The sequence below is a fragment of the Pyrgilauda ruficollis genome, unplaced genomic scaffold (assembly GCF_017590135.1).
Source record: "Pyrgilauda ruficollis isolate IOZ18807 unplaced genomic scaffold, ASM1759013v1 scaffold3, whole genome shotgun sequence".
NCBI lineage: Eukaryota > Metazoa > Chordata > Aves > Passeriformes > Passeridae > Pyrgilauda > Pyrgilauda ruficollis.
Window position 1 is genome coordinate 1855421 of NW_024524377.1, and position 12685 is coordinate 1868105.

Genomic DNA, 12685 nt, shown 5'->3' on the forward strand with positions numbered 1-12685 from the left:
TAATAGAAAACTTGCACAGTTCTCAGCGTAATCTGTTCTTTTGCTGTGTGAGAAAAGGGCTCTCCTGAGCCTACATTTATTACGTGAGTCTGCCTGAAAACTGCTGATATGACACGTAGTTTAGCAAGTGAAAATCATATGTTTGCTACATCTTCCCTCCACCAAATTTGGAGGGAAAAAAAAAATTTGCAGACATCCCATACAGCATTACTATATGCTGTGCTTTAACTTCATTTTCTGGTTTTCCCTCAGAATTCTGGGTACTGCTGCTGGATTTGTCATCACATTGTCATTGTGTCCTGGTGTGCAGGCTACTGTGGGCTGCTGGCTATGCATGGCTCTGCTTTATTTTCTTTTTTTTTTTTTTTTTTTTTTTTAATTTTTTTCCCCTTAGTTTTTAATAGGTAGAAACAAGTCTGTTTAGTTGTATGTAGTTTGGAAAAACCTTGACTTTTCAGAATGTTGCTGCGAAAGGTTGTGAGGTTTGAGGTGGGGGGACTGTTCCTGCCCACTGTTTGTCAAGGCTGAATGTTCTTTTCCTGTTCACAAACCTATGAACATGGGGGAAGTTTGTTTTTTTTTTTTTGGTCAAAACAGCTGAATATTAATACCTATGACTTTTGTTAGATAATATATTAATATCAGTGGGTTTGTCTTAGATATATAATGTTCTACCCTTGATGAGGAGCCTATTTCCAGTGAAATCAATGCAAACAATTAATAGTAAGAATGAAGAATTTGGGCAGAGGGGAAGACAATCAGGAAGAAAATCATCATTCTCCCTCTGAAAGGGCAGAAAGCCTGGATGGCATCTGAAAATTACTTTTCATGCTATGTAGAGTATGGGAAAAATGGAGCAAAATAAATGGAGTTTCTTGGATTCAAAGGTGAATTAAAACAAATCAGCTCCTGCCTGGACAAGCCAGCCAGATAGGGCACATTAACAGATCCACGTGACAAACCAAGAGGCAACTGCAGAGCTCCCCAGACAACTTGCCTGAAGTGGCTGCCAAGGAGGCAGATGCTGCTGCTGGAAGAATATCTTCCACAGTTGGGCATCTGGGTTCCGCGCTTTCCACGTAAGGCAGAGGGATGGGAGCTGGCCCCTGCCTTCCCCTTTAATTATTTCAACATCCCTTTTATGGGTTTGTAAATAACACACATTATCCTGCCTTTGTGCAGGGAAATCAGGAGCAAGGAGAGGGTTTTTTTTTCCCTAACACGTCCCCTTGCAGGGGTGTCCACACGGATGGGTACAGCCAGACCGGAGCTTGGCCGCCCTGTGCTCCAGCCTGGTCAGCTGTGACACAGCTCGGGTCTGGGAGTCGCAGAGCTGCCTCGTGGTGGCAGGGAGCTCAACCTAATAAGCAGAGCAGGCTGAGATTCATTAATTTAACATTAATAAGCACAGCTCATGAGCTCAGGCACAGTGCTGTGTAACGCAGGCACACAGCTCCTGCATGAGAGCGGTGTCCGCCCTCGCCAGCTCGGAGCGCAGCGCTGAGAGCCCAGCCAGGGTGTTCCTCCTCCCTGCTGCATTTTGCATGAGGGAGGAATGAGAAGTTTTGTGGTCACTGGAGAAGCTCCTGTGCAAATAAAAAAATCCCATCCAGGTTTTTAAATTGTGTTGCTGGTTTATGCTGAGACTTTAAGTCATTTAAATTTCTCGTGACTCGGTTTCCCAATGGGTGTGTAACAGCTACCTCAAGGTGTTGTGGTGAAAGCAGGTCACAAAATACCTAGAGTGAAATTCTCCTTCTGCCTAACTTGTATTACAATTTTGTGAGTAAATTATTGGGTACATATAATGGTTTCTCAGATAGGAATTCGTTGTGCTCAGTTCATGTTTGTGCAGAGAGAAAAGGCGAGGTTTCTGCATCATTTGATGTCCTGTGTGCACCCAAAAAATGGGACCATTCTCAGATAGGAATTCGTTGTGCTCAGTTCATGTTTGTGCAGAGACAAGGCGAGGTTTCTGCATCATTTCATGTCCTGTGTGAACCCAAAAAATGGGACCGGAAAGGTGCACGAGTTTTAGCTGGTACCTGTGATTAGCTCGCTTCATTTGGGAGTAAAAGTCAGATGTGAGTAAGGAAGAGGAAAGAGAGGAGACCTGTGGAACTGGTGTATGGGGCGGAAATATACGGGCTGTACAGAGCAAGCAAATATTCTCTAAACATATTTGAGTAGAATAGGCTGTTTTCTGTAGCCCTTTATTCAGGAAAATCTCTACTCAGGTTGGGTTTTTGTTGTTTCTTTCCTGTGTAATGTCTATTTGTTTGGTTTGCTCATCTTTGGGAAGAAGCATGAATAGCCTAATAGTAGTTGTGCTCAATTATTTCCAGCATGAGTCATAATGGAATGATTCCTTATGGAATTAGACTGACAGAGCTATGTGATATATCTGTTCAGCCCCATATTTTGTCTATTTTGCTTTTAAGTAGAAGAGATTTCATGGAAAGATGAACAGGGACATCAGCAGGTTGTGTTTTTTTCCTATCAAACACAAAAAAAACCTTGAAAGAACAGGTACTGAAGCCTCAACTTTGCTTTTAATCCACCTCCTGTGGGCTGCATACTCTGCACTGTGACTTCATGTAGCTTCAGAGAGCTTGGCTGAAGAGAGATATATGGCACGGGTGTTAATCCCTGCTGCCAGGCCTTTCTCACAGACTCTCTCATCACCTGCTTTGTCTGGGTTTCTAAGGAGGTTCCTTCTGAAGTGCATTTCTCACTGTTATTTCTGCTGGATCTGGACCTGCTCCTGCAGAGTGGATTGCTGCAGAATGGCTTGGGATAAGGCAAAGGTTGGATTCTCGTGCTGAGTGTCAGTGAGACAGGTGCTCTCACGTGCTGTATAGAAGTGGACAGCCCCATGGTCCAGGTCTGTATAGTCCTGTTCTGTCTGTCTGACATGAAAAAAAGGAGTAGGAGAAGGCTAGGAGTCAGAGGGAGAATGCCATGGAAACAGCATAGCTGCAGTCCCTCATCTTCTCCCCATCAGAACCCCCTCAAGACCAGTTCAGCTCTGGGCAAGAACATCCATCTCAACCAGAAAATGTAGAAACTGCAGTAATATGCCTCAAATAAAGCCAGTTTAGTTTTCCAACTAACCAGAAACTTTTGAAACTCCTGTAACTTGCCCTGAGAAAGTCCTGTGATCAAAGGGGTGGTGCAAGTCCATGCTGAGGGACATTGACATTCCTATTCTGAAGAGTGCCCCCAAAATTAATATAACTCTACATCTTGTAACCTCTGCAAACTGGTCATGTTTCCTAGACTGATTCAAACAAACACACATTGTCTCTATTTGCATAATATAAGCATCATATAATTACTGAAAATGTAAGTACACTACTTCATTCTTATTTGTGGAGACAGATCATTCAGACTGACCCCTGTCTTTAGCACCAACAAGTTCAAGAGAACACAAATGTTTTATTTTTGGGGGGATATTTTTGTGCTTTCAGTACCTATTCTACTGTTGCTTCCATATCAATGGAGCACATCTTATGGAATAGCCCTATCTTTTCCTGAGGATGTGTTTGAGGCAGAGAAGAAGACTGACCTTCTTCAGAGAGACTCAGACAATTACTTCCCTAATGCTTAAACCCCCAAATGGCTCCAGTCACATCCTCCTGCCTTCCATCACTCTGTGCCACTGTTGCCTCGGTGTACCTCTGCATTATGACCTATTGGTCATTTTCTCTATTTTAGCAGTTTTATTTTTCCTTTTGTTTTCTTTTCTCTGAAAAAACCACCAGTGTGGGTCCAGTTTCGCCAGTTATTCTACACATCCACAGCAGGAAACCATTGCTGTCCCAAATAGATTATGCTCTAAAAAGCCAAGGCAGACAAAGGAAGTATTATCATCATTTTGTAAACAAGGAACCAAGGCACAGGGAGATTAAATGATTTACCCAAGGTCACCCAGAACATCCGGTCAAAGCCAAGAACTGAACCCACGTCTCCTGAGTCTCAATCAAGTGATTTAACTATGAGATCAAAGACTTATTGTGTATACCTGATATCTCTCCCCTAAGACATGGCAACAAAACTTTTTCAGGTTAAGATCAATGCCACACTGAGTGCAGTAAATTTTGTATATGGCATATCTCTGCTGACAGCATGTACCCACTCCTTGCACTCATGTTCTTCCCAGGAAATAATTTCCCTTATTATTCTTCCATTGCCAGCAATAAATTATCATCCTTCTCTAGATAACCTGCTGAAGGAGAGAATGTGCTGTGTGCACACAGTGCATCAAATGAACACACAGGAAACTGTTTTTCTGCAAGGCCAAACTCAGTCATTTTATGGACTGCTTAAAATCCTTCCATGCTTAATGAAATGAGGACATTCCCACAACTATATGAACTTCATTTTGCCATTTCAGCTGGAAGCTGCAAAGCAAGATAAAGGATCTACATCTCTTACATGCACATGCCAAGAAATGATTGCTATAAAGGCATCATTCATTATAAGCTCAGAGTGGTCTTTGATTTGGAGCCTTTATCACTCCCTCACTGGGGTCAGTTCCTGGGATGAAATACTCCTCTGTGCCTTGATGGGGCCCAGAAACTGATGTTCCTTCAGTTTTAGGGGTAGTTTGGCTGAAAAGTGACTGTAGAAAACACCCTGGGTAGTGCCAACAGCAAGGAGGAATAGGGTCACAGGACCCTGCCCTCCCATATCCCTACCCTGAGGCCTCCTGGCCATCCTGCTCTGGTGGGTCAAACAGCTCTGGTGGGTGTCTGAGTGAGCCATGTCAGCTATGTACACCTTTGCTGTTAATGCCATGAAGCACAAGAAGAAAACCTGAGGTGAACGTGACACCCTGGGTTGATTTTTTGGGTTGATGTCTCTTGCAAACGCAGCTCAATGAGAGTGGAAACCACACAGGGGAATGAGGAGGGGCAACCTCACAGCGTTGTTTTTCTGCCTCTGTGGTATCTCAGCAACATTAGGAGAGCAAAGGTGCACATCCAAATATTTCCTCAGCATTTCTTAGGTGTTCTGTGTTGTCACAAGCTCCTTGTGAGGGACAAGAGCACTCGCTATGTATTCTTGAGTGAGGTTGTGTCTGACCTCAACATATCACAATGACACTACAGGTGACTGAACAGTGTTCAAAACATGACCATCCAAAAGGCCATTCCTGGAGAAATTCAATCAAACTGGGTGAATGCAATCTGGAACATGCTGCACTTGCCCAATTCAGTGCACCTGTGACATGGTAACCCCAATGTTTTTGGCTGCATTGAAGGAAACAGAATTGTCCTGCTTTCCACTTGAGATAAATTTGGGATTTTGCTTAGACATCTTGATTTCTTGTGCAGGAATAAGATATACATAGATACCATAAATCATGTTTAGTTTTGCCAAAGAATGTAATTATCTTTGGTATTTTGGATGACACTTCCAATAGGATTAGGACACCACATACCGATTCCTTTTTTTTGAAATTACTGATCTGAGAGTAGCACAGTTCTACTTACTTCTGTAGATGTTCAAAAAGGATTTTCATCGTGTCATAGTTGGGTCTAGGGAGCTTCTTTACCAGGCCCCTTATGCATTTGATGCGAGTGGCGTTGTCCTGGATTTCTAAAGGAAGAAAAAAGAAAATAACCACTTGAGTGCCACATTAGGACATTGCTTTGCACAGTGCTGTAGCTGTGAAAAAAAAGTCATCATGAATATGTGATTAAAACCAGAATATTTCATACTTTCTTTCACCTTAACAGAGAACAAAAGTAGTTTGCAAAGATTAAAATTCTCTGTTAGTCTTAAGAAAGCATTTCCTGGTTCAGAGAAAAATATTTTTTTTTACTTTTAACTTATTTTATTAGACTGATAGACCACCTTCCTTAGATCAAATACTCCCAAGAAGTAAATGACCCACATCTTAAATGGAATTATCCTCTGGAATTACATCTGCTCCATGATGCAGCTTCTGTGATAGGTGCACTTTCTATGTAATCCTTGTTGTCCTTTTTTATTAATCATGATTAAATCCACTATATTTATAAATCTGTCTTTACCCATCATATTTGGAAACACAAAATTTGCTATTGTTTTTAGTAGTTCAACCTTGTGAAAAATTATTTTGAAAAACTGTTCCACTGTAGCTATTTTCTCATACCATCTCACAACTGGAATTTTTGGAGGAAAAAACCCCCTGTGTTTTGAACTTAAAATTAGTAAGAAAGTAGCACTAAGGACTTTAATCTCTCCTTTGGGGTGATAATAACAGTTCTACCATTTCTGTTAAGGTATGCTTTCCTGTTTTACCATGATTCATAGTTTTGTGGGAAAAATTTGGCTGATACTGTCATCGATTTGTCTAAGATGTTGCAACTAAAGCAAAGTCATGTACAACTGTTCTTTCATTTAGGAACAGATTAGATAAGGTACCAGTAGGTCTGACGTAGGGAAAACATCTTGCATGTTACATGCCCTAGATAACCTGAGAACACTTTTCTGATCTTATCATCTATGATTAAATTATCACCTATCATTCTTCGTATATGTTCCTCTTTAATATTCATATTACCCTAGCACTCAGAGATCTCAATCAGGATTAAATCCCAGTTGCAGCAGGTACTGCATAAGCATACGTGGTGATTAGTGACTTGATTTAAAGGTTTCACCAGAAAAAAAGTTTCAAGCTAAAATTTTCCTGCAATCAAGCCTAATTTAAAAATTAAAATTACTAGGATAATATTCCTTCCTCAGCATGTGTTGCTAGTTCCTGCTGAGATTAATGCTTTGTACCCACAGATATAGATGTTTATACTGAAATTGTTTTTAACTTTAACAATCATGTAGACATGGAAGACAAAGACCTAAAAGTAGGCAGTGCATAGGTATTAGTTTCCAGTAAAAAAAAAACCCCAAACTTTCTCATGAACTTATTCTGTAGGAAGCCAAGCAATTGACAGTAGTGATAACGAAATTAAACACAAATGAAGAGCACACCTTCTGTGTATTTCTCTCTTGGTTTGGTTTGACCTACAAAAAGCCTTAACTTCTGAACAGCACAACCTCCCTCAGTCTTGCAGTGCAGTCATCCCTGGATGTTTTCTGCCACAAGCCATTACTGTTCAATTTTGTTCTGTGGGTGAACTGCCCAGTGGAAATAGGTCTGAAGCTACAAATGAAAATGATATGAAATTTGCAGAAGTTAATTTATTATAGGAAGGGGGTGAAAATTCTCTGGGCTTTTTATTTGTGCTGCTTGGTGTGCTTAAAAAAAAATTACAGAATCATTTGATTTTGAAAAGTCCTCCATGATCAAAGACCAACCTTTACCACAGCACGGCCAAGTCCACCACCAGACCATGTCCTTGAGTGCCACATCCACATGGCTTTTAAATCCCTTCAGGGATGGGGACTCACCCACTGCTCTGGGCAACCTGTTTCAATACTTAGCAAACCCTTTAATGAAGATATTTTCCCTAATACCCAGCCTAAAGTTCTCCTGGCACTACCTGAGGCCATTTGCTTTCAATCTGTGACTTGTTACCTGGGAGAAGAGACCAACCTCTACCTTGCTGCAACCTCCTGTCAGCTTGTTGCAGAGAGGGACTAAAGTCCCTCCTGAGTCTCCTTTTCTCCAGCCTAAACAAATCCAGCCTAAACAAATCCAGCTCAGCTGCTCCTCATCAGACTGGAGCCCCAGTCCCAATGCCCTTCTGTGGACATGCTGTGCCATAACAAGACATGCTATGATCTCACTAGATTAGTTAAATGATTTATATTTATATATATTTATATATATTTATATATATTTATATACTTTATGTATCTATATATTTTTATATATATTTATATTTATATTTATATTTATATTTATATTTAGGCTGCCTTGCCTCTCCTGCAACTCCACAAATAAAGTTTCTCTAAGTAGTTTAATCATGAGGCCATTTGCTTTCAATCTGTGACTTGTTACCTGGGAGAAGAGACCAACCTCTACCTTGCTGCAACCTCCTGTCAGCTTGTTGCAGAGAGGGACTAAAGTCCCTCCTGAGTCTCCTTTTCTCCAGCCTAAACAAATCCAGCCTAAACAAATCCAGCTCAGCTGCTCCTCATCAGACTGGAGCCCCAGTCCCAATGCCCTTCTGTGGACATGCTGTGCCATAACAAGACATGCTATGATCTCACTAGATTAGTTAAATGATTTATATTTATATATATTTATATATATTTATATATATTTATATACTTTATGTATCTATATATTTTTATATATATTTATATTTATATTTATATTTATATTTATATTTAGGCTGCCTTGCCTCTCCTGCAACTCCACAAATAAAGTTTCTCTAAGTAGTTTAATTTTTAATTCTGAGGTATTTTTTGGTTTATGTTTGTTTTTTTTTTTTTCCTGAGAATTCATTGGGCTTGAGCGGAACTGAGACACTGAGGCAGGGACAAGCACAGTGGAAGGAAGGGCTCACTCTTTGTCTCTTGCAGAGCATTTACAGGGAAGTGTTGTACAGCAAAACTTTGTTGTGTTGTCTGGACAGAACTGTCTCTGCTCTGTGTTAACACAGGTACCTGATGAGGAACCACATCCCTGCACCCTCTGCTGCTCACAGAGGCTGCAATTCTTTGTGAGGTGTATTTATAAAGATGATAAAAGGGCCCTCCCCCAATATTAATTGATAAAAAAATTATTTGTTGAGAGAATGGCAAGGGTAGAAAGCTTTGTTTTTAGGGCTTACTGTACCAAAGTCATCAGTATTGGAACATGGGGGATATTTAGGTCGGCAGTAAAGCACAAAAACCATAGAAATTTTGCATAATATTATGCTGCGCATCAGTCTATTTGTTAATTGTTATTCTATTGTAAAAGAAGAAAAAACAGGCAACATGTGGTAACTTTAGTCAGCATTTCTGAACTGGGAATGATAAACACCTCTGCCTGGCTCTGGCATTTATCAGTACTGAGATATTATTACCACATAGAGTCACAGCATGGTTACTGTTATCATCAAAAAAAAAGAGCCAGCTAATCTTAATGGTTTGTAAAGCCGTTACCTGCACTGGTCTGACATTTATCATGATCATTTTACCACATGAGTCCTACATTGCAAAGGTATTTTATCTGGAAGGGACATCACTATGAATTATTATTTGCAGCTAGGTAGAAAATTGTATGTTGTAGATACCTTTTCTCATTATAAATCACAGTCACATTTCACCATTTCCCACACAAAGCTGCTGAGCCCAGGCTTTTTGCCATAACACTTAGTCTTGCTCCCTTTTATAGTTCCATGAAAATATTGGGTATTCTTTCATTAAAATGGTTGATATCGGTGAGTTTTTTTAAATGCTCTATACACGCTTGATTTTTCTCCAGTATAAAAGAATTTGTTTTTCCACTTGAGAAGCTGAAGAGGATAAACTGTTCATTTTTTTTTTTTATTAAAGCTTACTCTTGCTTCAGTTTTTGTGGCTGGGCTTGTCTTTACTCTTGACCTTGTTGATGGAATATTTAACAGATCAGATGCAAGATCTTATGTTTCATTTGCAATACCTATGTATTTGCTTCATTTCTGTAATGCCTTCAGTTCCACATTCCTAGAATTTTTTCTCTTTCAGATCCCTGAGTAGAAAGATTTTTAAATTGCTTTTAAAATGTTTTTCTCTTTATCTTGCACAAGTGTAGGGAGGAAATCCTTAAACATGTTTTCTTAAAAATAGGTGGGGAAAAAGTTATCCCCCTTCCCTGTGCTGTATCATGAAGCCCAGCAACGCAGGGTGAAAAGGAAGGAAAACACTCTGAACAGCTGTTAAATTCTCCAGCTAAGTCTAGAAAAGGAAGCAGAGCAATTCTGATAAAAAGAAACAATATTGGTTTTAATTACATTCTTTTTATTGTAAGAATTGGTAAAAATCTGAGGGGAAAAAAATAATTTTTGAAAGTTAGACTCTCTTTTCCCCCTGAAAATTTTGGAAGGGAAAGTCATCATAATCACATATATCAAATAAAGAATGAGAGGAGGGCTAATCCTCTTTGCATTTTATGGGGAAATTTTGGGAGACGGAGGGGATAATTTCAGCAGATCAGGATACTCTGAAGTGAATCACAGATGGTTTTGCCGTGTAAAAGAATCATAGAAAATATATTTAGAATTTGGGTTACTGTCTTTAAAAATAAGGCTGGCTCCCTTTAACAGAGCAAAACCGTGGGGATGCTCTCTTGTTTATATCTAAATGAAGAATGCATTGAAAAAAAAACCCTCTTACTATTATATAAGCCCTTTTGTAAATGAGCTTTGGATAAACATTTGGGCACAGAAGAAAACATGACGTGTCTCTAACATTAACAGTGGCTGGGTAAAAATGAATGAAGAAAGTAACCTTTAGCACTCGTGTCCATAAAGAATACTTAAGAGAATCCCACCGAATGTTTCTTTTAATCATTAATTTTAAATGGACATAGATGTTTACAACAAGCCACTTTGTTTCAGAACAGGAAGTCCAGGGTTTATCTCCAATAACTCACGTTGGCTAGGAAGGGATGGATGTCTCTAACCTGACGTGCATTCATTATTTTGTAAGGTACTGGGGTCTGACCTGTGACCCTCCTCAGACCTGCTGCATTATTCATGTCTGATTTACTCTGTATAGTTTTACTATAGCACCCATTTTCCTTTTTCCAGGCATTTCGGTGGCTTGTGCATGTTTAATGTTAAATGGCATTTATGCTTCACATTAATGCCTAATTTTATCACAAGCCATGCTTTCTTTTTATGCTTTCGAGCCTCACGGCTGAACTGCTGAAAAAAACCCAGTGATTTATGATCCTACATAAAATATCAAACTATTGATCTGCCACCTTTTGTTGTTGTTGGCTTTTTAGGCATGGTTTTCCCTGATTTTCTTACAGGCTTTTCTCACCTTGTTCTGTTTTTTTGGATAAGATTTCTGCTGTGGTTAAAACGTCACACACTGTTGCTACAGCAAAATCTGCCTGCCAAGAGTTTTTCCAACAATTCTCAACTGATTCGGCTGCCGAGAGAAAGACGGGTCTTGTCTGGGGCTTATTTTTTGCTTGTTTTTTTTTTGTTGTTTTTTTTTTTTTTTTTTTGGTTTGTTTATTTCATTGCTTTTGTATTTTTTTTAATCGGAACAGGGTGGTTTAGGTGGATTTTCGAGTGCTAATGAAATTGTGAGACTTATGGCGCTGGCTACAGCCAGCCGGAGTGTGGGCAGACGCTCTGTGAGCTTCCCCACTGTGCTGCTGTGCAAGCATCCCTGCTGTTATGTTTGCTATAGTTTTAATGTCTGTGAAAAATTCCTGATGCAACTAAATTATGTTCTGCCCTCTTGTTTGTATAAATAAACACCCGACTTAGCCAATTCATCTCGCTCTTGCCCATTTTAGAAGCTTGCTCTGTCACACAATGCTTAACCCCAGTCCTTGATGGCTTTGGTGTTATCAGGGAATGAAAACTTGCTTAAAAGAGAACACTGTGTTGGCTTAATTTTTTTTTTTTTAGACACATCAACTGCCCAAAACTCTGCTTTTGTTTGGTAAATCTTCCTCTTCTGGAAGTCATGCTGGCTAAGATACACAGGTTTTAATGTATTAATAGACAAATCACTTATTCATACCACTTTTAATGTCAGGATATTTTAATGTTACAGCATGCAACATAAAAGTCCCAATTTTAATCACTCTCAGTACACTGTGGCACTCTACAGTGTGCAATAGAGTACACTCTATTGCAGATATATTGTAAAATATTATCTTGTTTTTTTTTTTTTAAATCTATAAGAAGAGTTGAAACTAACTAATATTACCTATAAAGAAAATAAGCAATTTATGATCCAAATTGATTTACCTTTTATTCATGTCTTAGAATTAGTTTTTGAAAAAGAAAATGAGAATTGTTGAAACCGCTCTATCTAGGCAATTGATAAATTCATCCTGTGTAATATAAAGTGGAATTTGCAATGAATATTCATACAACTTTTGTGATCCACTAGCAAGACCCAAGACAATGAGTTTGCAACTCGCTCCCATTTAACAAAAATATATGTGGAATTAATGGGAACAAACTGCACTTAGAAAAGTTAAACTTTAATGTATGGAACTCCAGGTGCCAGAGTTTGAGGGAAATAACCAATAATAGTCATTTTTTACATATTTGATGGGACTGATTATGCAATGTGCAACTCTAAATGGCTTATAGCACATTGTAGCATGGTTCCATCCCATTGGCTACAGTAGGGTGCAGGCAGATGGATGACAGTGACAAGGAGAGAAGTGCTTTTGCTTAGCCGTGCGTTAAGATGCCATCCAGAAGCTCTGTGCACTGCAGACACTTCATTAGGATGCCAGGATAATGGTAAACTACCACTCAGAGTGACACCCCATTTCCTGCTTACTGAGCTCTCCAACCTCGGCAGATGTCAACAATCTCACAGTGCTACAGAGCAGACCTAACTTTCCAGGCACTTTGACTCCAATTTTTTTCCCTTAACAGTGCCATACATTACATGCAATATGTAACAGCAAGTACCAAACAGAAAACAAAATTTGCTGCCCTAATTATAACAAAGCAGCATTTGACTTAGGTCCTGCATGCCCAGCGTACATACAACCAGTTAAGCAGCAGCGGAGAGGAATGAACCTTGTCAGTCGATTTTGGGGGTTAATTAGACTTAG

The 12685-nt window shown here is 39.5% G+C and overlaps 1 protein-coding gene across 2 annotated transcripts in view; it reads right to left on the reverse strand.

Moving 5' to 3' along the window:
- ARHGAP15 (Rho GTPase activating protein 15) overlaps positions 1-12685 on the reverse strand; it is a 324980-nt gene that overhangs the window by 17898 nt on the left and 294397 nt on the right. For both annotated transcript variants that reach the window (XM_041473491.1, XM_041473492.1), the window contains one exon: positions 5499-5604. In XM_041473491.1, the coding sequence (XP_041329425.1) occupies positions 5499-5604 (106 nt within the window). The remainder of the gene's footprint in view (positions 1-5498; positions 5605-12685) is intronic.